The sequence below is a fragment of the Phyllobates terribilis genome, unplaced genomic scaffold (genome assembly GCF_046119375.1).
Source record: "Phyllobates terribilis strain yellow unplaced genomic scaffold, ASM4611937v1 Scaffold_3__8_contigs__length_932513732, whole genome shotgun sequence".
Taxonomy (NCBI): Eukaryota; Metazoa; Chordata; class Amphibia; order Anura; family Dendrobatidae; genus Phyllobates; species Phyllobates terribilis.
Genome location: NW_027362763.1, coordinates 420,913,727 through 420,938,576, shown reverse-complemented (window position 1 = coordinate 420,938,576; position 24,850 = coordinate 420,913,727). Strand labels below are relative to the sequence as shown.

General features: G+C 43.8%; 1 protein-coding gene across 2 annotated transcripts in view; it reads left to right on the top strand.

The window, feature by feature from the left end:
• Positions 1-3,691: 3,691 nt before the first annotated feature.
• CEP162 (centrosomal protein 162) overlaps positions 3,692-24,850 on the top strand; it is a 145,822-nt gene continuing 124,663 nt past the window's right edge. The window contains exons 1-8 of one of the 2 annotated variants that reach the window (XM_073675653.1): positions 3,692-4,006; positions 5,705-5,840; positions 7,933-8,046; positions 11,375-11,524; positions 17,306-17,492; positions 19,790-19,851; positions 20,065-20,165; positions 21,105-21,144. In XM_073675653.1, the coding sequence (XP_073531754.1) occupies positions 3,947-4,006; positions 5,705-5,840; positions 7,933-8,046; positions 11,375-11,524; positions 17,306-17,492; positions 19,790-19,851; positions 20,065-20,165; positions 21,105-21,144 (850 nt within the window). In that variant the 5' untranslated portion in view covers positions 3,692-3,946. The remainder of the gene's footprint in view (positions 4,007-5,704; positions 5,841-7,932; positions 8,047-11,374; positions 11,525-17,305; positions 17,493-19,789; positions 19,852-20,064; positions 20,166-21,104; positions 21,145-24,850) is intronic. The other variant, XM_073675654.1, reaches the window with a different exon arrangement.

Genomic DNA, 24,850 nt, shown 5'->3' with positions numbered 1-24,850 from the left:
CCTAGAGCCAGTGTCTGAGCCGCTCCTGTGACCACCTAGAACCAGTGTCTGAGCCTCTTCTGTGACCACCTAGAGCCAGTGTCTGAGCCTCTCCTGTGACCACCTAGAACCAGTGTCTGAGCCTCTCCTGTGACCTAGAGCCAGTGTCTGAGCTGCTCCTGTGACCACCTAGAACCAGTGTCTGAGCCTCTCCTGTGACCTAGAGCCAGTGTCTGAGCCTCTCCTGTGACCACCTAGAACCAGTGTCTGAGCCTCTCCTGTGACCTAGAGCCAGTGTCTGAGCCTCTCCTGTGACCACCTAGAGCCAGTGTCTGAGCAGCTCCTGAGACCACCTAGAACCAGTGTCTGAGCCTCTCCTGTGACCACCTAGAGCCAGTGTCTGAGCCTCTCCTGTGACCACCTAGAACCAGTGTCTGAGCCTCTCATGTGACCTAGAACCAGTGTCTGAGCCTCTCCTGTGACCTAGAGCCAGTGTCTGAGCCTCTCCTGTGACCACCTAGAACCAGTGTCTGAGCCTCTCCTGTGACCTAGAGCCAGTGTCTGAGCCTCTCCTGTGACCACCTAGAGCCAGTGTCTGAGCAGCTCCTGTGACCACCTAGAACCAGTGTCTGAGCCTCTCCTGTGACCTAGAGCCAGTGTCTGAGCCGCTCCTGTGACCACCTAGAACCAGTGTCTGAGCCTCTCCTGTGACCACCTAGAACCAGTGTCTGAGCAGCTCCTGAGACCACCTAGAACCAGTGTCTGAGCCTCTCCTGAGACCACCTAGAACCAGTGTCTGAGCCTCTCCTGTGACCACCTAGAGCCAGTGTCTGAGCCTCTCCTGTGACCACCTAGAACCAGTGTCTGAGCCTCTCCTGTGACCTAGAGCCAGTGTCTGAGCCTCTCCTGTGACCTAGAGCCAGTGTCGGAGCCTCTCCTGTGACCACCTAGAACCAGTGTCTGAGCCTCTCCTGTGACCTAGAGCCAGTGTCTGAGCCTCTCCTGTGACCACCTAGAGCCAGTGTCTGAGCAGCTCCTGTGACCACCTAGAACCAGTGTCTGAGCCTCTCCTGTGACCACCTAGAGCCAGTGTCTGAGCCTCTCCTGTGACCACCTAGAACCAGTGTCTGAGCCTCTCCTGTGACCTAGAACCAGTGTCTGAGCCTCTCCTGTGACCTAGAGCCAGTGTCTGAGCCTCTCCTGTGACCACCTAGAACCAGTGTCTGAGCCTCTCCTGTGACCTAGAGCCAGTGTCTGAGCCTCTCCTGTGACCACCTAGAGCCAGTGTCTGAGCAGCTCCTGTGACCACCTAGAACCAGTGTCTGAGCCTCTCCTGTGACCACCTAGAGCCAGTGTCTGAGCCTCTCCTGTGACCTAGAGCCAGTGTCTGAGCCTCTCCTGTGACCACCTAGAACCAGTGTCTGAGCCTCTCCTGTGACCTAGAGCCAGTGTCTGAGCCGCTCCTGTGACCACCTAGAACCAGTGTCTGAGCCTCTCCTGTGACCACCTAGAACCAGTGTCTGAGCAGCTCCTGTGACCACCTAGAACCAGTGTCTTAGCCTCTCCTGTGACCACCTAGAACCAGTGTCTGAGCAGCTCCTGTGACCACCTAGAACCAGTGTCTTAGCCTCTCCTGTGACCACCTAGAATCAGTGTCTGAGCCTCTCCTGTGACCTAGAGCCAGTGTCTGAGCCTCTCCTGTGACCACCTAGAACCAGTGTCTTAGCCTCTCCTGTGACCACATAGAACCAGTGTCTTAGCCTCTCCTGTGACCACCTAGAACCAGTGTCTTAGCCTCTCCTGTGACCACCTAGAATCAGTGTCTGAGCCTCTCCTGTGACCTAAAGCCAGTGTCTGAGCCTCTCCTGTGACCACCTAGAACCAGTGTCTGAGCCTCTCCTGTGACCACCTAGAGCCAGTGTCTGAGCAGCTCCTGAGACCACCTAGAACCAGTGTCTGAGCCTCTCCTGTGACCACCTAGAGCCAGTGTCTGAGCCTCTCCTGTGACCACCTCGAACCAGTGTCTGAGCCTCTCCTGTGACCTAGAGCCAGTGTCTGAGCCGCTCCTGTGACCACCTAGAACCAGTGTCTGAGCCTCTTCTGTGACCACCTAGAGCCAGTGTCTGAGCCTCTCCTGTGACCACCTAGAACCAGTGTCTGAGCCTCTCCTGTGACCTAGAGCCAGTGTCTGAGCTGCTCCTGTGACCACCTAGAACCAGTGTCTGAGCCTCTCCTGTGACCTAGAGCCAGTGTCTGAGCCTCTCCTGTGACCACCTAGAACCAGTGTCTGAGCCTCTCCTGTGACCTAGAGCCAGTGTCTGAGCCTCTCCTGTGACCACCTAGAGCCAGTGTCTGAGCAGCTCCTGAGACCACCTAGAACCAGTGTCTGAGCCTCTCCTGTGACCACCTAGAGCCAGTGTCTGAGCCTCTCCTGTGACCACCTAGAACCAGTGTCTGAGCCTCTCATGTGACCTAGAACCAGTGTCTGAGCCTCTCCTGTGACCTAGAGCCAGTGTCTGAGCCTCTCCTGTGACCACCTAGAACCAGTGTCTGAGCCTCTCCTGTGACCTAGAGCCAGTGTCTGAGCCTCTCCTGTGACCACCTAGAGCCAGTGTCTGAGCAGCTCCTGTGACCACCTAGAACCAGTGTCTGAGCCTCTCCTGTGACCTAGAGCCAGTGTCTGAGCCGCTGCTGTGACCACCTAGAACCAGTGTCTGAGCCTCTCCTGTGACCACCTAGAACCAGTGTCTGAGCAGCTCCTGAGACCACCTAGAACCAGTGTCTGAGCCTCTCCTGAGACCACCTAGAACCAGTGTCTGAGCCTCTCCTGTGACCACCTAGAGCCAGTGTCTGAGCCTCTCCTGTGACCACCTAGAACCAGTGTCTGAGCCTCTCCTGTGACCTAGAGCCAGTGTCTGAGCCTCTCCTGTGACCTAGAGCCAGTGTCGGAGCCTCTCCTGTGACCACCTAGAACCAGTGTCTGAGCCTCTCCTGTGACCTAGAGCCAGTGTCTGAGCCTCTCCTGTGACCACCTAGAGCCAGTGTCTGAGCAGCTCCTGTGACCACCTAGAACCAGTGTCTGAGCCTCTCCTGTGACCACCTAGAGCCAGTGTCTGAGCCTCTCCTGTGACCACCTAGAACCAGTGTCTGAGCCTCTCCTGTGACCTAGAACCAGTGTCTGAGCCTCTCCTGTGACCTAGAGCCAGTGTCGGAGCCTCTCCTGTGACCACCTAGAACCAGTGTCTGAGCCTCTCCTGTGACCTAGAGCCAGTGTCTGAGCCTCTCCTGTGACCACCTAGAACCAGTGTCTGAGCCTCTCCTGTGACCACCTAGAACCAGTGTCTGAGCCTCTCCTGTGACCACCTAGAACCAGTGTCTGAGCCTCTCCTGTGACCACCTAGAACCAGTGTCTGAGCAGCTCCTGTGACCACCTAGAACCAGTGTCTTAGCCTCTCCTGTGACCACCTAGAGCCAGTGTCTGAGCAGCTCCTGTGACCACCTAGAACCAGTGTCTGAGCAGCTCCTGAGACCACCTCAGAGATACACGTGCACTGCTGCGGTTTTACTACGCTGACAGACAGCAGTATTAGTTGTAAGGCCCCGCCTCTTCCCGTGACGTCAGGCCTCTCAGGTGCAGCTCCATTTGACGTTCACCCCACCGTCACCCTCAAGCCCTACGGCTTTCAGCCAATCACCGCTCTCAGCTCTTCTTGCTCGCAGGAAGCTCGTGGCTTCCGTGTCGCTATTGGTGGTTGAGCGGAGACCAGCGATCGGCTGTGCCTAAACTACAGTGGGCGGGAACGCGAGCGGCAGAGATGCGTTGTCCCGGTTACCAGCTCCGTGCCGGTTATGTTATGTTGTGTTGTTCGGTTTAGGTCGGGGATTCCGTTCCTGACGTAATGTGACGCGGGCATCTGTGAGGCTTCCTGTGTTCCTGACCGCAGTGTAATATCTCCATAGAGGAGCCATGGCTCACCGCCTGTCTAAGGAGGAGTTGGATGAGCAGTTTGAACAGTTCTTAAAGGAGGTAATCCACAAGGAGCTGTACTGTCGGGGGCACTAGGACCCTGGTCCCCTGCTCTAAGCCTCATACATTATCTCACAACGTGACAGCGTATGTCAGCTACAGCATAACCTCTGATAGTGTGTGGACCTGCAGGCTTCCGTCCATCCACAGTCACTATTACCTGGGATTGTGGCAGCAGTGCCTGATACTCTTATTGCGTCGCCTTATAGTTCATGCTGTATCCTTAGGACAGGTCCTCAGTATCATATTAAGGGGGGTTCCACATCAGGGACCCCCACAGATCAGCCCCGTATACCATGTAGAGGCCATTCTTAGGTTCTGTGACTCCGCTCCTAATGAAATGAATGGGGCTGAAGTGCAGCAGCGAGTGTGCGGAGCCGTGCCAGATCTGGGCCCCCTAAGGCTGCGGCACAGAACCTGCCATGCTGTAGTCAGTACCGCTCTCTACTGGAGGCCTCATGTAACCCCCAGATTCAGTCTTATCCATGGCCCAAAATATGTTACTTTATATGTATTATTAATAATATAACAGCATATTTCTACAGACCTTCGTACCAGGCACTTTGTAAGTTTGCATACATAGGTATGCGTTATGTTATCAGCATAATATACATGTGTGCTGATAATATATCACATAGTCGTACAGTGGCGTAACTACAGTCTGATGGGGCTGGTGCAATATCTGAACTTGGGCCCCCACCAGCATATTGATCAGATGTATGGGCCCTTTTAGCGTTCTAGAACCTATTTAATTATTTATTTTACTCACTTATATAACGCCATTAATTCCACAGTGCTTTACAGACATTATCGGCATTGTCCCCATTGGAGCTCACAATCTAGATTCCCTATCAGTCTTTGGAGTGAGTGAGGAAACACACACAAACTCCTTGCAGATCTTGTCTTTGGTGGGATATGAACCCAGGACCCCAGCACTGCAAGGTTGTAATGCTAACCACTGAGCTACTGAGCTACTGTGCTGCCCATAAGCATTCACCCCTATGTAGCAATGTACCCTGTTCTGTCTCCTTACTGGAATAATGTCCCCCATGCTGGCTCCCTTACTCTTATAATGTCCCCTTCCTGTTCCCCTACCTAGTATAATGTCCCCTATCCTGGGCCCTTTTTTGGTATGATGTCCTCCATCCTGGTGCCTTCCTTGTATAATGTCCCCTGCTAGTCCCTTCCTGTAATAATCCTCCATCCCCTCTTTAATCCTGAGCCCCAGCCTATACCAATGTCCCCCATCAGGGCCCCTTCCTGGTATAATGTCCCTCTTTATTCTCCAGCGCATTTTTTTTTTAAAGAAACAAATGATTATTCTTACCCTCCCCCGCTGCCACGACGTGTGGAGTCTTCTTTTCTAGCCGATGCAGAGGCCGACTGCTGACGTTGGTGTGCCGACATGGGCAGGGCATGTCGTCACTGCCATGAGCCACCAGTGGCAGGCACACCGATGTCTGCTTCCAGCCTCTGATTACCCGGTGCAGGGAACTGGCAGGTCTGTGCACCACAAGACACTTAAGCTGAATGTGCGTCCTCTGACTGCGATTCTTACTCCCCTGGATATGATGGATTGTTTTAATATCTGTATACATGTCATGTCCTTTGTCACTTATCCTCTTGCATACTATATATACTTATAATGCATGTTTTGATTTTTTTCTGTTTACCGTTTCATAATTTGCACGTTTTTAGTCTCTTTCAGATGACTCCTTTGATAATAACAAAAAATCAATTGTTCTTGAAAATCTTGGAAAGCCGAAAGTTAAAAAAACAAACAAGAAAGATGCTTCTCCATGGTGGGTGACTGAAGATGACTCTGATGATGGAGGTATGGAGAACAAGCTTGTCCATTTTGAGGGGGATCATTTATTGTGTGTTCCCGCATCTATTTACTCATATAAATTGATTATTCATATCCTTGCTTTCTTTACTCATGTGGTAATCACATATTCTAAACCAGGGTCATTTTACCTATTTAGAGCTTGCCTGTTGAAGAGGCATACATTGGACTACTATATCCAAGCCCTTCAAACCCCTATATGTTTTTAACATTCTTTTTGTCTATGTTAACGGTTTGTTGATAATTGTTTTATAGAACTATCGTTATAATAGAACTCATTAATTCTCATGTTGGGTGTGATGCGCGAGTATGTATCGTTAACCCTTTCGGCGAGCACTTGCGGCGTGCTCGGCATTTCTGTTACTGTCACCGCTGCTGCAAGTGTCTCGGCTGTTAGACAGCTGTGACACACGCAGGGATTGCCTGTCGATCTTGTTACTATTTTCTTCCTTATCTTACTAGCCCTTGCAGGGTTGATGTAGCACCCCTTTTATTATTATTATTCGTTTTGCCCACTTTTTCCATTAGCTAGGTTCCTTTTAATGCCTCATGACTGATACATCCTCACCAGCTCCTTGAAGAATATATGGAACAGGCTCAGAAACCTGCATTACACAGCCGGCATCTGTCTCTAAGTCCACGTTCACACGTTCAGTATTTGTAAGCGAAACCCAGGAGTGGGTGATACATCCAGAAGTGGTGACGTGTTTCTATTATACTTTTCCTCTGATTGTTCCTCTCCTGGTTTTGGCTTATAAATACTGATGTAAATACTGACCAAATACTGCACGTGTGAACGTGGCATAACATCGCACTGGAACTGAGCCCCGCATGCTGCTGTTAACTATTTAATGCCACTGTCAGTTTCTGACAGCATCCCTTATTACCATATGGTGCGGTTCCTGGTGCTAGCACACACTGACTTTTCTCCGATTTCCTGTGACGCGGTCACAAATTCTATTTCTGCAATATGCTGTCTAGTGGAGCATGGCATTGTGTGTTTTTTTCCTATTAGATTCCATATGGCTATATATACAATGAAAGTTGAATTGAGGTATATTATGTATCCATAGACTGCTGTCAGTGAGGTGATCAGAAACTGTACTGCATGGAGGTTGGGCCGAACTATAAGGGTATGTGCCCACGATGAGGAGCCGCTGCGGCTGCAGAACAGCCGCATGGCTTCCACCCTCATTATGCAAATGAGCGGCCACAATATTTTTTTTCACATGCGGACTTTCCTCATTGATGCAAGTCTATGAGGAAAGTCCACATGCGGACCTGCAAGAGAAATTAACATGCTGCGATCCTGAAAGCCGCGCCGCATGTCAGTTTCCGCAGGTGATCTGCAGCCACAGATGCATTGTGGACATGAGATTTCTAGAAATCCCATCCACTATGCTGTAACATCTGTATAAACCCGCAGCATTTCCTAATCGTGGGCACATACCCTTATATAACCATGGGCTTTGCATTTTATTGTGGTCTCATTTAGCAGGGCCACCAGAAGGTCTGTGTGTTTTGTCTTTAAAGTAATAGAATAATTTTTGTTTAACCTTACTCATTTATGATTACATGCAAAAATTGTATTCTTTATAAAAGGATTGTGGGTGAATCTATGCATTTTCCATACACAGCATTCATTTTTGGCATATTTATAGTGAATTTTTTTTTTTTTGGTAGGGCTTAGTCAATTTTTCCAAAAGGTATGCTCTAGGTATGAAGCTTTTCTGGTGTTCTACAAATGCTCCTGTATAGAACTGCAAATACGTTAGGAAAAATCTTATTAAATAAAGGTGAGTGAAGGAGCCCTAGAACTAGCTTACACATGAAAGTATATATATATATATAAAAGTCTATATAAAAGTCTCCTGACACCTCATTCCCCATCAGCAGTCAGGTATGGCTTAGTACAATCATTTCTAATAGCATTTCTCCCTTTTGTGGCTGGGAGCTGAACTCATTCTATTTTTCTTTATCTTCTGTTCATCTTTCTGTGTATCTTTGTATTTACCTGCCTGTTCTGCTTGTTCTCTTTCCTTGTTTCTTTTTCTGTTGTGTCTTTCTTTTTTTCTTTAAGTATACCAATCAAGATCATATTTAAAACAGAGGAAGCAAAAGAGCCAGGGGATAGCAGACAGCCATAATTCTGCATTGGATGATAATAAGAAACCTGTCTCAAGCCTCCATACCGGTATTGCCTTTGTGATGCTAGTACAGTGGCATATTGTATTTGTGTTGTACAGTTTTTCTATTTGACCCCTGGCGGCTGTTTTTTGGCACTAGGTTAGAGGAAGCTGGGTTTTTATAAAGCTGGGAAATTTGTATCACTTGGCTTTTCCTTTATGATAATGAACAAGCCATAACCCTAACAGGCTAATTAAGGTCTGAAACCTTGGGAAAAGTTATCTGAGCACACAATTCTCCGAGGGTGCCTAAAGTTTTGCATCGGCTCATTTTCCTTTTTTGTAATTTTTAAAATGTAAAAGATGCAAAAATAAAAATAAATATACGGTATATACATATAATAATTTTTTTTGTCTAAAATACAAAGGAAATGTGTCATCTTTAACGTTAGGCCTTTTATAGATCTTGAACTTGCCTAACTGTTCATAATAACAGTAATTTTGAGGGGTGCCCAAACTTTCACATGCCAGTGTAGCTGCTATTCTATGCAGCGATATTTTAGAATGGGCCGTCTGCAAGTAGTTAAACACCGCTCAGGTTTATGCCAATGATTATTAGACTTTTCAGTCAGTTTGAGACCAGAGTATCATCAAAATCACCTTTGTTAGAAAACAGGTATCTATTAAATGTGAGTTGTAGGCTTTATTTTTTTTCCATTTAATAACTCGATCATTCCTTTTATTCTATTTTCTCCCACCTTTCTTTTTCCTAATGTCTCCAAACGCCCCTTTCTTAACCATACAATAGATCAGAATCCCTGTAGATTATCTCTTAACAGGACACTGGATAAATGCATCAAATTGGATCAATATTACAAATCAAAGCAGACATGTTGTTTTGATGAACAAGATGAATCTCTTTCTTCTGACAGTCCAGAAAGTCCCGATGGTAAAATATCAGTTTATGTACGCTGTTTGGTCATGAGGTCTCGATAAAATGTCTTGATCAAGTGTTTCCATCTACCCTAAAGGAGCATTTTTGTACATGTTCTGCCGTCTGAGCATTTTTGACTGCAGTGAACAATTTAGTTTTTTAAGGTTGAAAGACAGTGAGCTGTAACTCCATTTTGCCGAATTGTTCTCTGGGTTTTTGCTACTTTGTCTGAGAGCAGCATGATGTAGGGGCTGAGACCATGATTCCTGCAATGTATTATTACTTGCTTTACTGGTTGCTACAGTTTTTATATGATATCTGTTTTATCTGCTGCATATCTACCAGCATGCAGCCCAGCACTGGCATCAGGGTTTCTGCCCCTACATCATTCTGCTCTCAGATTACATAGCAAAAACCTGGTGACGGATTCCCTTTAACTCCTTACCGATATCCGCCATACATATATGGCACAAGTCGGAAGCGGGTGTATGGAGTGGGTTCATCTCAGGGCGGGGTGAAATTGCCCCTTACATGGCAGATAATAGCTGTAACACACAGCCTTGATCTGCTTCTAAGAGCTGTGGGTGGAGCGGCACTCTGACCGCAACTGCTAACCTGTTAAATGCTGAGGTTAAGCTCTGTCAGTGGCATCAAGTGTGCCGGCATGGGTGCACATCATTCTATGCGCCCATCGGCACCTCCCTCCCACCCTCTGCGATGCGATTGCTGGACACCGATAGGTTGCTATGACAGCCAGGGGTCTTTTGAAGACCTCAATGCCTGTCATCACGGAGCTTCTTTGAAACCCAGACTGTGGCTGGGCTTCAATGGAGAGAGTGATTTTTCTTTATACAGTAACACTGTGATATTGCTGTGTATAGTACAAGTGAGCAAATGATCACCGGTTCAAGTCCCCTTAGGGGACTAATACAGTAAAGAAATTAGCAGTTTAAAAAAAATGAAATAAAACATAAAAAAGTGCGAATCACCCCACATTCCCCCCATTTAAAATTTAAAATAAAAAAAATATACATGTGGTATTGCCATGTTCAGAAAAGTCTCATCTATTGAAATAAAAAAATAATTAACCCGATCAGTAAATACTGTAAACAGGAAAAAAAATCAAAGCGCCAAAATTGCGAGCTTTTTTGGTCACTGCAATATTGCAAATAATGCTGTAAGAAGTGAAAAAAAATGTCAAATCTATCCCAAAAGGGTATCAATAAAAATATCGTCTCACACCACAAAATATAAGCTCTCACACAGCTCTGGCGACCAATAAATAAAAACGTTACGGATCTCGTAAAGGCGATTATAATTACATTTTTCTTTTCATCACTAAAAAAATAAAAAGAAACTGGACAAGTCTGGTGTCGCTGTAATCCCACTGATGAGGATAATTCTATTGCCAGGTCATTTTACCTCAACAATTCCCCAAAAAACAATGTCAGAATTGCGTTGTTTTTCAATTTCACCGCACTTGGAATTCTTTTCCCGTTTTCCAGTACACTAAATAGAATGGTGTCATTCAAAAGTACAATTCGTCCCGCGAAAAACAAGCCCTCATGTGGCTATGAGGATGGAAAAATAAGAAATGTTACTAAAACCAAAATGCAAAAACGTTAATTGGCCATGGCGGGAATGGGTTAATGATATTCAATTGATGGAAAAATGGATAATAAATTTTAAAAACATCTGGATTTATGCAGTATCGAGTACTCGTGGTCCCGGGGCTCCCGTGCTGTTTTTGTAACACATGACCCCGGTGTCCAATCAGCACTGGCGTCACTGTCCCCGCCTCCTGTCGAATTGAGCATGAAGAAGTCAGAGATCAGCTGCAGCCCGGACGTCCTCTTCATGTACGATTTGCCTGAAGGCGGTGACAGTGACGCCAGCGCTGATTGGGCTCCAGGGTCACAACAACAGCACGGCAGCCCCGGGACCGCGAGTGCTGACACAGCTGCAACAGAAGTGAGTATAAGCTTTATTATTTTATCGTGGCTAAGTACTGGACAACCCCTTTAACTATATAGGACAGTGCAGCAGACTGTGCAGTGTCACAGCTAGAAAAACCTACATATACCACGAGAATATAGATTTATCTGCAATCTGTCCCAATGGCAGTAACCACAAACGCTGTGAGCTTCTTCCCTTGGATGGTTTAGATCCATGCTCTGTACTCTTCCGGGATTTCCTGTATAACTTCTAAGAAGATTCACAATGTCCTCTTTTAAATGAAGACCCACATTGATATGTTCCTCCAGCATACAATAATAATTGTAGTCCAGCAAAAAACTTGTGTCCTTCCTAATACGTGAATTGAGGTGGTATGCAGCCCTTGTGGCCCATACGGTGAGATGCAGCGGCTTTTCATTGCCACCGAAGCACAGTCTTAGTGTAGTAACCAGAGCGTTTAAGTTATATGCATACATATAAACTGTACATTCTTTGCCTTTCTTTAGAACTTGTGAGGACCAGCCGCAGCTTTTTAAAGTCTCAAAGTACATCACAACCCATTGAGGAGGTAGAAGAAGAGGAGCATGTTGAGGAGATGCAAAAATCCATTGATCCTCTCATCACATCAATAGAAAAGGACAGCTTGGAGATTGATGGTGAGTACACAGGAGGTTCCAGTGCGGATGTGTCAGGTTTATTAAGATACAGCAATTGTAAAACAGACAAAGAATAGTAAATTCATATTAGCGATAACTATTGGGACCCCGTCAATACATCTAATCCTGCTAGATAAGTGATGTTTACCCTCATATAAAAGAATAAGAACTCGAGAATTTAGAGTTTTATTATAGCATATAATATAACTAGCTGCAGTGGTCACACGAAGCCCCTCCACTGTAAGTGGAAGCCAGGAAATTTAATGGAGATACCGGCATTAATATGGAGAAGCTGCAGGAATTTAGTAGTTGAGTATGTTTTATTTATTTATTTATTTTATTTTAGCTACCCGATAGGCCTATTTTTTTAGCTAGCATGCACTTGTTTAAAAGGAATGTCATTAGAAAATGACCTATTATTTAAATAAAGTTTGTGTTAAATGTAATTTTTTTTAACTTTGGCATTTTTTATTTGTTTTTGTTCCATTTCACAATCTTTATTGAAAATAAAGATTAAAAATATTGAGAATTTTCACATTGGCCAATGTAGGTAAACCTACATGTACATTAGAAATAATATACAGACTCGGCCCTATTTGCATCTAATGCTTGTGTGCAAAAGTCCTTGTGAAGGGAGAAGGAGCAGAATGAGCTGTGACATCAGCTGTGTATAGAGGTGTTGCCTGTCATTGTAATCCTGTCTCTGATGATAAGGAAACAGCTGTAAAATCTTCCTGAAAAGAGAGGAAGTAGTAGTCTAAAAAAGCCCGAGTGGCCACTGTGCAAATTACAAGATAACTAGTTTTTGTTTTTTTCATAAAGATCTTGATATGCCAAAATGAAAAAAAATATAAACATTTTAGGCCTCATTCAGATGTCTTTGTATGCAAAGAACAAACAAACAGTGCTAGTGTCATCAGCGTTTGGTCAGTATATTGGTTTTTAGCATCAGTGTGTCATCAATGTTTTTCACATTTGGACAAATAAATACAAAGCTTCTCCTATACTTTCCAATGTTAATCACAGACTGAATAGTGAAGCCATCTATTTGCTAACCTGTATTGATACTTTTTCAGGGCTGTGGAGTCGGTAAGCCAAACCACCGACTGCTCAGTTTCCCTGACTCCTGACTCCACAGCCCTGCCTCACTACTGAGCGTGTACATAAAGTGCAGCACAGATTCATCTCACAGCCTCACTACTGAGCGTGTATATAAAGTGCAGCACAGATTCATCTCACGGCCTCACTACTGAGCGTGTACATAAAGTGCAGCACAGATTCATCTCACTACTGAGCGTGTACATAAAGTACAGCACAGATTCATCTCACTACTGAGCGTGTACATAAAGTGCAGCACAGATTCATCTCACTACTGAGCGTGTACATAAAGTGTAGCACATATTCATCTCACTACTGAGCGTGTACATAAAGTGCAGCACAGATTCATCTCACTACTGAGCGTGTACATAAAGTGCAGCACAGATTCATCTCACTGTCTCACTACTGAGCTTGTACATAAAGTGCAGCACAGATTCATCTCACTACTGAGCGTGTACATAAAGTGCAGCACAGATTCATCTCACTACTGAGCGTGTACATAAAGTGCAGCACAGATTCATCTCACTACTGAGCGTGTACATAAAGTGCAGCACAGATTCATCTCACTACTGAGCGTGTACATAAAGTGCAGCATAGATTCATCTCACTGCCTCACTACTGAGCATGTACATAAAGTGCAGCACAGATTCATCTCACTGCCTCACTACTGAGCATGTACATAAAGTGCAGCACAGATTCATCTCACTGCCTCACTACTGAGCGTGTACATAAAGTGCAGCACAGATTCATCTCACGGCCTCTCTACTGAGCGTGTACATAAAGTGCAGCACAGATTCATCTCACTACTGAGCGTGTACATAAAGTGCAGCACAGATTCATCTCACGGCCTCTCTACTGAGCGTGTACATAAAGTGCAGCACAGATTCATCTCACTGCCTCACTACTGAGCGTGTACATAAAGTGCAGCACAGATTCATCTCACTGCCTCACTACTGAGCGTGTACATAAAGTGTAGCACAGATTCATCTCACTGCCTCACTACTGAGCGTGTACATAAAGTGCAGCACAGATTCATCTCACTGCCTCACTACTCAGCGTGTACATAAAGTGCAGCACAGATTCATCTCACTGCCTCCCTACTGAGCGTGTACATAAAGTACAGCACAGATTCATCTCACTACTGAGCGTGTACATAAAGTGCAGCACAGATTCATCTCACTACTGAGCGTGTACATAAAGTGTAGCACAGATTCATCTCACTGCCTCACTACTGAGCGTGTACATAAAGTGCAGCACAGATTCATCTCACTACTGAGCGTGTACATAAAGTGCAGCACAGATTCATCTCACTGTCTCACTACTGAGCTTGTACATAAAGTGCAGCACAGATTCATCTCACTACTGAGCGTGTACATAAAGTGCAGCACAGATTCATCTCACTACTGAGCGTGTACATAAAGTGCAGCACAGATTCATCTCACTACTGAGCGTGTACATAAAGTGCAGCACAGATTCATCTCACTACTGAGCGTGTACATAAAGTGCAGCACAGATTCATCTCACGACCTCACTACTGAGCGTGTACATAAAGTGCAGCATAGATTCATCTCACTGCCTCCCTACTGAGCATGTACATAAAGTACAGCACAGATTCATCTCACTACTGAGCGTGTACATAAAGTGCAGCACAGATTCATCTCACTACTGAGCGTGTACATAAAGTGTAGCACAGATTCATCTCACTGCCTCACTACTGAGCGTGTACATAAAGTGCAGCACAGATTCATCTCACTACTGAGCGTGTACATAAAGTGCAGCACAGATTCATCTCACTGTCTCACTACTGAGCTTGTACATAAAGTGCAGCACAGATTCATCTCACTACTGAGCGTGTACATAAAGTGCAGCACAGATTCATCTCACTACTGAGCGTGTACATAAAGTGCAGCACAGATTCATCTCACTACTGAGCGTGTACATAAAGTGCAGCACAGATTCATCTCACGACCTCACTACTGAGCGTGTACATAAAGTGCAGCATAGATTCATCTCACTGCCTCACTACTGAGCATGTACATAAAGTGCAGCACAGATTCATCTCACTGCCTCACTACTGAGCGTGTACATAAAGTGCAGCACAGATTCATCTCACGGCCTCTCTACTGAGCGTGTACATAAAGTGCAGCACAGATTCATCTCACTACTGAGCGTGTACATAAAGTGCAGCACAGATTCATCTCACTACTGAGCGTGTATATAAAGTGCAGCACAGATTCATCTCACTGCCTCACTACTGAGCGTGTACATAAAGTGCAGCACAGATTCATCTCACTGCCTCATTACTGAGCGTGTACATAAAGTGCAGCACAGATTCATCTCACTACTGAGCGTGTACATAAAGTGCAGCACAGATTCATCTCACGGCCTCACTACTGAGCATGTACATAAAGTGCAGCACAGATTCATCTCACTGCCTCACTACTGAGCGTGTACATAAAGTGCAGCACAGATTCATCTCACTGCCTCACTACTGAGCGTGTACATAAAGTGCAGCACAGATTCATCTCACTGCCTCACTACTGAGCATGTACATAAAGTGCAGCACAGATTCATCTCACGGCCTCACTACTGAGCGTGTACATAAAGTGCAGCACAGATTCATCTCACTGCCTCACTACTGAGCATGTACATAAAGTGCAGCACAGATTCATCTCACTGCCTCACTACTGAGCGTGTACATAAAGTGCAGCACAGATTCATCTCACTACTGAGCGTGTACATAAAGTGCAGCACAGATTCATCTCACTACTGAGCGTGTACATAAAGTGCAGCACAGATTCATCTCACTGCCTCACTACTGAGCATGTACATAAAGTGCAGCACAGATTCATCTCACTACTGAGCGTGTACATAAAGTGCAGCACAGATTCATCTCACTACTGAGCGTGTATATAAAGTGCAGCACAGATTCATCTCACTGCCTCACTACTGAGCGTGTACATAAAGTGCAGCACAGATTCATCTCACGGCCTCACTACTGAGCGTGTACATAAAGTGCAGCACAGATTCATCTCACTGCCTCACTACTGAGCATGTACATAAAGTGCAGCACAGATTCATCTCACTACTGAGCGTGTACATAAAGTGCAGCACAGATTCATCTCACTACTGAGCGTGTATATAAAGTGCAGCACAGATTCATCTCACTGCCTCACTACTGAGCGTGTACATAAAGTGCAGCACAGATTCATCTCACGGCCTCACTACTGAGCGTGTACATAAAGTGCAGCACAGATTCATCTCACTGCCTCACTACTGAGCATGTACATAAAGTGCAGCACAGATTCATCTCACTACTGAGCGTGTACATAAAGTGCAGCACAGATTCATCTCACTACTGAGCGTGTATATAAAGTGCAGCACAGATTCATCTCACTGCCTCACTACTGAGCGTGTACATAAAGTGCAGCACAGATTCATCTCACTACTGAGCGTGTACATAAAGTGCAGCACAGATTCATCTCACTGCCTCACTACTGAGCATGTACATAAAGTGCAGCACAGATTCATCTCACTGCCTCACTACTGAGCGTGTACATAAAGTGCAGCACAGATTCATCTCACTGCCTCACTACTGAGCATGTACATAAAGTGCAGCACAGATTCATCTCACTGCCTCACTACTGAGCGTGTACATAAAGTGCAGCACAGATTCATCTCACTACTGAGCGTGTACATAAAGTGCAGCACAGATTCATCTCACTACTGAGCGTGTACATAAAGTGCAGCACAGATTCATCTCACTGCCTCACTACTGAGCGTGTACATAAAGTACAGCACAGATTCATCTCACGGCCTCACTACTGAGCGTGTACATAAAGTGCAGCACAGATTCATCTCACTGCCTCACTACTGAGCATGTACATAAAGTGTAGCACAGATTCATCTCAACTAAAAGCCCAGATCCTTAGATCAGGAACAGACATTTATAGGACACTTCATAACTTTCCCAAATTCTTATGAAAACAATTACAGCACATCCTGCATTGTACTACTGTACCCAATTTATTATATATTTTAGGAGTCGACTCCGACTCCACAGCCCTGCTTTTCATCTGTTATGACTAAGAAAGGGACATGTCTCCATGAATTCTGCACAGACACATGGTCTGCAAAAAAGCACAGACATGTGAACAATCCCATAGACTATAATAGGTATATGCTCGATACATAAAAATGCTAGAAAGAACATGTATGTGAAACACAGTAGTCAAGAAAAGGAACCAGGTTCTTTGTAACATAGTATCAGGATTTGTATCAATGGTTTTAGCCCGTTGTCTGACTTTTGAAAGCCTACTTTACCTGTTCATGCAGGTTTAGACACTAAACTTGTACACTTTTGTTCTGTGGGGAAAAAAAATATTGTTTTATGGTTGTGGTGTACATGGTGAGGACACTGTGTCAGCCACCTTTCCAACAACTCGTATAGTGAAATGTTTTTTATGCTCTGATTGCTACGGTTTTGTTTTTTTACTGGGTAGAAACTGGTAGAGTAGCAAACTACTCTATTCTGCCTGTAGGGATGAATGCCTAAATAAAGCAAATGGGATTTGCCTCCACAAAAATAGGCACTTTCACAGAAACCTTTCCCTATGTCTTTGTTTAAAAATGAGAGAACAGAATAACATAAAACAGAAAAATAACTTGAATTATGTATTTTAGAATCCGTTGTGGCTTCTGCACCAAATCAGATATTTCATGGGATTGGACTTGATACTTTGGAAGAACAAGAAGAAAAGGAAAGATTTTTTGCTAGACTTGAAAAAGGGGCTTCATCTACCATTAACTATTCTAAGTTAATTAAGGAACTGGACTCTACTGATTCCACACAACGTACAGCCTACATGCGGTGAGGTCTTTATTTTTAGTCTCCTATTGTGCAACGCCAACATATAAAAGGTTTCATCTAGATCAGTGTTTCCCAAACTCCAGTCCTCACGGCCTCCAACAGGTCATGTTTCCAGGATTTCCATAGCTTTGTACAGGTGAAAGAACTCGTGATGCCTTCTCGATACTCCCACCACCTGTACAATTCTAAGGAAATCCTGAAAATATGACATGTTGGCGGCCGTGATGATTGGAGTTTGGGAATCCCTGATCTGGATAGTCCCCTCTCTGAATGCAGCATGTGATGTACAACTACTACAGATCACATACAGTACAGACCAAAAGTTTGGACACACCTTCCCATTTAAAGATTTTTCTGTATTTTCATGACTATGAAAATTGTACATTCACACTGAAGGCATCAAAACTATGAATTAACACATGTGGAATTATATACTTAACAAAAAAGTGTGAAACAACTGAAAATATGTCTTAAATTCTAAGTTCTTCAAAGTAGCCACCTTTTGCTTTGATGCCTGCTTTGCACACTCTTGGCATTCTCTTGATGAGCTTCAAGAGGTAGTCACCGGAAATGGTCTTCCAACAATCTTGAAGGAGTTCCCAGAGATGCTTAGCACTTGTTGGCCCTTTTGCCTTCACTCTGCGGTCCAGCTCACCCCAAACCATCTCGATTGGGTTCAGGTCTGGTGACTGTGGTGGTCAGGTTATCTGGCGTAGCACCGCATCACTCTCTCTCTTTGTCAAATAGCCCTTACACAGCCTGGAGGTGTGTTTGGGGTCATTGTCCTGTTGAAAAATAAATGATGGTCCAACTAGATGCAAACCGGATGGAATAGCATGGCGCTGCAAGATGCTGTGGTAGCCATGCTGGTTCAGTATGCCTTCAATTTTGAATAAATCCCCAAAAGTGTCACCAGCAAAGCACCCCCACACCATCACACCTCCTCCTCCATGCTTCACAGTAGGAACCAGGCATGTAGAGTCCATCCGTTCACCTTTTCTGCGTCGCACAAAGACACGGTGGTTGGAACCAAGAATCTCAAATTTGGACTCATCAGACCAAAGCACAGATTTCCACTGGTCTAATGTCCATTCCTTGTGTTCTTTAGCCTAAACAAGTCTCTTCTGCTTGTTGCCTGTCCTTAGCAGTGGTTTCCTAGCAGCTATTTTACCATGAAGGCCTGCTGCACAAAGTCTCCTCTTAACAGTTGTTGTAGAGATGTGTCTGCTGCTAGAACTCTGTGTGGCATTGACCTGGTCTCTAATCTGAGCTGCTGAAGACCTGCGATTTCTGAGGCTGATGACTCGGATAAACTTATTCTCAGAAGCAGAGGTGACTCATGGTCTTCCTTTCCTGGGGCGGTCCTCATGTGAGCCAGTTTCTTTGTAGCGCTTGATGGTTTTTGCAACTGCATTTGGGGACACTTTCAAAGTTTTCCCAATTTTTCGCACTGACTGACTTTCATTTCTTAAAGTAATGATGGCCACTCGTTTTTCTTTACTTAGAATTTGTTTTATGGCAAGAAAAAAGCAGCTAACAGTCTATTCAGTAGGACTATCAGCTGTGTATCCACCAGACTTCTGCACAACACAACTGATGGTCCCAACCCCATTTATAAGGCAAGAAATCCCACTTATTAAACCTGACAGGGCACACCTGTGAAGTGAAAACCATATCCGGTGACTACCTCTTGAAGCTCATCAAGAGAATGCCAAGAGTGTGCAAAGCAGTCATCAAAGCAAAAGCTGGCTACTTTGAAGAACCTAGAATATAAGACATATTTTCAGTTGTTTCACACTTTTTTGTTAAGTATATAATTCCACATGTGTTAATTCATAGTTTTGATGCCTTCAGTGTGAATGTACAATTTTCAAAGTCATGAAAATATAGAAAAATCTTTAAATGAGAAGGTGTGTCCAAACTTTTGGTCTGTACTGTATGTATGGCACAACTACGAAAACTTCCATCCACACATGTTTGTACATGGTCATCAACCGGAAACTGACAGGACTGAAGTCCGTCACTACACATTCTTATTTTATGATTTGTTTTGTTAGCAGTGCATTATTACTCTTTGGTAAGAGTTTATCGATTTCATATGTGTTTTTAGATTTCTTTTTACTTTTGTATCTCTTTAGTTGTTCACTACTCTTAGATGACCCGGTAAAAGAACCAAAGAAGTTAATGCTCTAAGCATGTCATGTGGCAATTGTTTGTAGGCTAGCCCTCCCCCGATGTGTGTAAATTACTATAAAATAGTGTTTTATATTGTGTATTATATTTTCTTTTAATTTTAGTGATAATGATGGTGCTCCAGCAGATGAGGATGAGCATAAAGATGAAAGTAAAGATGTGTCAGGTAACTTCAGTAGTAATGTTACTCTTTTGCACCAGCCCTTGTACACTGAAGGTGGCCCTACTCCGTGGACATGCCTAAACACCATACACATGCGCACTCAGCATATGTAGCTGTGTAGATCATTTTTGTAAAACACTTGCATAAAAATGTGCAAACAACTCAACAGTACAGTACATAATAAATCTATTTTTTCAAATTTTTTCAAATTACCAGTAAATTATAGCGAAGACTTTGAAGATGAACTTGAAGCTAACACTCATGTGGTCAGAAAATCAGAAGAAGAAAATGATAATCCTTTGGAGTCTCAAAGTCAGGTAAGATTATCACTTTTTTCAGTTGTATGGATCTCCAGATATACGTCATGATGTGTAAATATGGTGATTACAATCCAGCCCACATACCTGTGACTTAAAACCAATGTGCTGCTTCCACTTGTCAATTTTGTTGTCCATTGAGGAAATTAAAGGCGCAAAATGTAAAATATATTTTACAACATTTTCCGGGATTTTTTTATTTTTAGAAAACTCTTTTCAATGGTTACTGTTTGTTTTAAACAACAAATACACTTTTTTACTCACCCTTCCCAGGTCCAGCGATCCTTTGCACAGCATACCTTCTAATGTACTCTAAGGAATCCCTATAGGTCCTGAAAAAAGCATAAAACTGTTTTGGTTAGACTAAGAAATATAAAAGCTCCTTTAAAGGGAATCTGTCAGTAGGATTAAGCCTCCTAAGCCGTCTATATGGGCATGAAGGTCGTAGGAAGCTGAATAAAATGATACCTTATCTGTGATCTGATGTCTTATTCCAGAGAAATCCGCCTTTTTCTCAATATGTAAATGAGCTGTTAACATCTATGGGCCGGACACTGATCTGCATAAGAATCTGCCTCCAGAGATTATTTTACATAAAATGGAGCATTACACATGTGAACCAAGTAATAAGTTACACTTTGCTCTCATAATCACACACAGCTCTGCAGTGATATCAGAGTAACACAGTACAGCAGAAGTGAGCAAAAAACTGAATATTCAAGGGAGCAGAGGGAAATACAATTAGAATAAATATTGCCCACTTTGGTCTTGTGGCAAGTTCTCTTTAAGGTATAAAAGAAATGTGAATTTCCATTATTAGATTCTCCATACACATTACTGTGAACTCTGCATTTACTATACTTCACTATAGAAGTTGAAGACCTAAAATTATTCTTTCTGAATCTCATATTGATAATGAAAATCTTTCTTTATTTTAAGGTGCATCATGAAGAACAAAACCATGGAATGCTTGCTAAAGGTGAGTCAAAAACCATGAATAAGATATTAAGTCTGAGCCTATAAACATGTGTCTTACAGGGAAGGGGGAAGCGTGATTGCAGCTTGTAATAACAGTTGGGCTGGTCTCGGTGAAGACATGTCCTGGAGTAGTCAGCCTAATGAAAAGCTAGATTTATAATCCAAGTGCTATTGAGCATGGTTTGGAGACTCAGTGGACCTGACAATATTCCCATATAACAATAAATGAGAATAAAAGGTGTCTTATTGATCATCGAATAAGAAGATACCTACATGTAGTATATCCCCGCACCCAGATTGCTGTGATCAGTCAGTCAATCTGACTGACCGATCTCAGCATGATCGCGCAGGAGATGCTGTAATATCAGCACCTCCTGCCCGATCAGTGCCGGAAGTTAGCACTGCTGGTGGCTGAACTCTGACACTAAACAGCCTGGAGCGGTGTTCGTGCTGCCCCTGGGTTAACCCCCTGAATGCTGCGATCGCAGCGTTCAGGGGCAGGCAGAGGAACGGGAGCTCCCTCTGCCTTAAGATCAACGCCCCCAATCGCGGAGTCCGATTTTTGCCATGGTGACCAGGGGGTCGTCATGACGACCCCCGGGTCACAAAGCTACGGAAAGCTGCTGAGACCACTATACTATAAATGTAGTATTGCTGTAATCGTACTGACCCGAAGAATAACTTTGTCTTATCAATTTTACCACACGCGGCACGGCATTAAAAAAATAAAAATAAATAAAAAACAATTCCTAAATTGCCGGTTTTTGTTTATTCTCTCTCCCCAAAAATTGGAATAGAAAGCGATCCAAAAAATGTCATGTGCCCGAAAATGGTACAAATAAAAACGTCAATTAATCCCGCAAAAAACAAGCTGTCATATGACTGTCCCGGAGGAAGCAGGGAGGCAGATGGAGGCACTGTGGACGCTGTCTGACCTGTGATCCGGCAGTGTCCGTCTTTATGCATGCATAAAAGCGCGATTGGACGCAGTTTTGTGCACCTCTGAAAAGGACAACGCTGAACAGAGGCCAGACAGAGTCCACAGTAACTCTGCTGCCTCATCTCATGATAGTGAATGGATACCCTGGGGGATTTCACCTGAATCCCGTCAATCAGAGATTTAGATGGAAACCCCAAAGCAATTGCTCAGGGTAGAGTGTCGGATAAATGCGATCACAAATGTTATGTAAAATGTTCCCAATAAAAACTTCAACTCAATCCACAAAAAAAACCCACTCAGGTCCATCATCTGTCAATGTAAATATAGGGGGCTTCCACATTACTGGTAGCACAAAGGCTTTGGAAAAGTGAAATGGCTCCTCGCCCCCAAAAGAAATTTAGCAAATTCTGTGCTCCGAAATTCTAATACCCTCCCACCCTTCTGAGCTCCAGTGTGTGCCTAAACCACATTTAGCATCCACATGTTTGGCAGGGGTATAATTTCCAAAATGGGGTCACTTGAGGGGGGATTCTGCTCTTCTGGCATTTAGGGTCTCTTGTACACACGTGGTCAAAATTGTTGGTACCACTCTTTTAATGAAAGAAAAGCCCACAATGGTCACAGAAATAACTTGAATCTGACAAAAGTCATAGTAAATTAAAAATCTATGAAAATGAACAAATGAAAGTCAGACATTGCTTTTCAACCCTGCTTCCACAGAATTTAAAAAAAAAATGAAACTCATGAAATAGGCCTGGGCAAAAATGATGGTACCCCTAAAAATAATGTGACAAAAGGGACATGTTAAATCAAGTTGTGTCCATTGATTAGCATCACAGTTGTCTACAATCTTGTAATCAGTCAGTGGGCCTGTATATAGGGCTAAAGATACTCACTGTGCTGTTTGATGACATGGTGTGTACCACACTCAACATGGACCAGAGGAAGCAAAGGAAAGAGTTGTCTCAGGAGATTAGAAAGAAAATTATAGACGAGCATGTTAAAGGTAAAGGTTATAAGACCATCTCCAAGCCGCTTGATGTTCATGTGACTACAGTTGCACATATTATTCAGAAATTTAAGATCCATGGGACTGTAGCCAACCTCCCTGGATATGGCCGCAGGATGAAAATTAATGACAAATCAAAGAGACGGATAATACGAATGGTAACAAAAGAGCCCAGGATAACTTCTAAAGAGATTAAAGGTGAACTTCAAGCTCAAGGAACATCAGTGTCAGATCGCACCATCTGTCGTTGTTTTGATCCAAAGTGGACTTCATGGTAGACGACCAAGGAGAACACCATTGTTGAAAAAAAAATAATAAAAAGGCTAGACTGGATTTTGCCAAACTACATGTTGACACGCCACAAAGCTTCTGGGAGAATGTCCTATGGACAGATGAGGCAAAAATTTTAGTTTTTGGCAAATCAGCTCTATGTTCACAGATGGAAAAATGAAGCATATCAAGAAAAGAACACTGTCCCTACTGTGAAACATGGAGGAGGCCCTGTTATGTTCTGGGGCTGCTTTGCTGCATCTGGCACAGGTTGTCTTGAATCTGTGCAGGGTACAATGAAATCTCAAGACTATCAAGGGATTCTAGAGAGAAATGTGCTGCCCAGTGTCAGAAAGCTTGGTCTTAGTCATAGGTCATGGGTCTTGCAACAGGATAATGACCCAAAACACACAGCTAAAAACACCCAAGAATGGCTAAGAGGAAAACATTGGACTATTCTGAAGTGGGCTTCTATGAGCCCTGACCTAAATCCTATTGAGCATCTTTGGAAAGAGCTGAAACATGCCATCTAGAAAAGGCAACCTTCAAACACGAAACAACTGGATCAGTTTGCTCATGAGGAGTGGGCCAAATTACCTGTCGAGAGGTGCAGAAGTCTCATTGACAGTTACAGGAATTGTTTGATTGCAGTGATTGCCTCAAAAGGTTGTTCAACAAAATGGCCTATTTCATGAGTTTAATTTTTTTTTAAATTCTGTGGAAGCAGGGTTGAAAAGCAATGACTGACTTTCATTTGTTCATTTTCATAGATTTTTAATTTTATTATTATTTTTGTCAGACTCAAGTTATTTCTGTGAGGATTGTGGGTTTTTCTTTCATTAAACGAGGGGTACCAACAATTTTGACCACGTGTGTATATGGAGTCTGCAAACTATTCTAGGAAAATCTGCGCTCCAGGAGACAAATAGCACTCCGTCCCTCCCAAGTGTCACCGTGTGGCTAAGCAGTACTGTACCGCCACATATGAGGTATTGCCACATTCAGCAGAAATTATGGGAGAAATTTTGGTGGCAGTTTTATCCATTATTCCCATTTGAAAATGTAAAATCTGGAACTAAAATAAACTTTTTGCGGTGAAAATGTAATTATTTTTTCTTCACTGCCCAATGGTATAAAATTGTGTGACACACCTGTGGTGTCAATATGATCACTGCACCCCTAGATGAATTCATTGAGAGCTGTAGTTTGTAAAATGGGGTAATTTATGGGGGGTTCTGCTGTTACGGCACCTCAGGGGATCTCCAAGTGGGTCATGGCACCCTCAAACCATAACAGTAAAATCTGCACTATAATATGGTGCTCCTTCTCCTTCTGACCTTTGCACTGTGCCTCAAAAGTAGTTCCCAATTACCTGCAGGGTATTGGCGTACTCAGAAGAAATTGCACAACAAAGTGAGAGGTCAATTTTCTCCTGTTACCCTTGTGAAAATAAAAAATGTTGGCTAAAAGTTCATTTTTGTGGAAAAA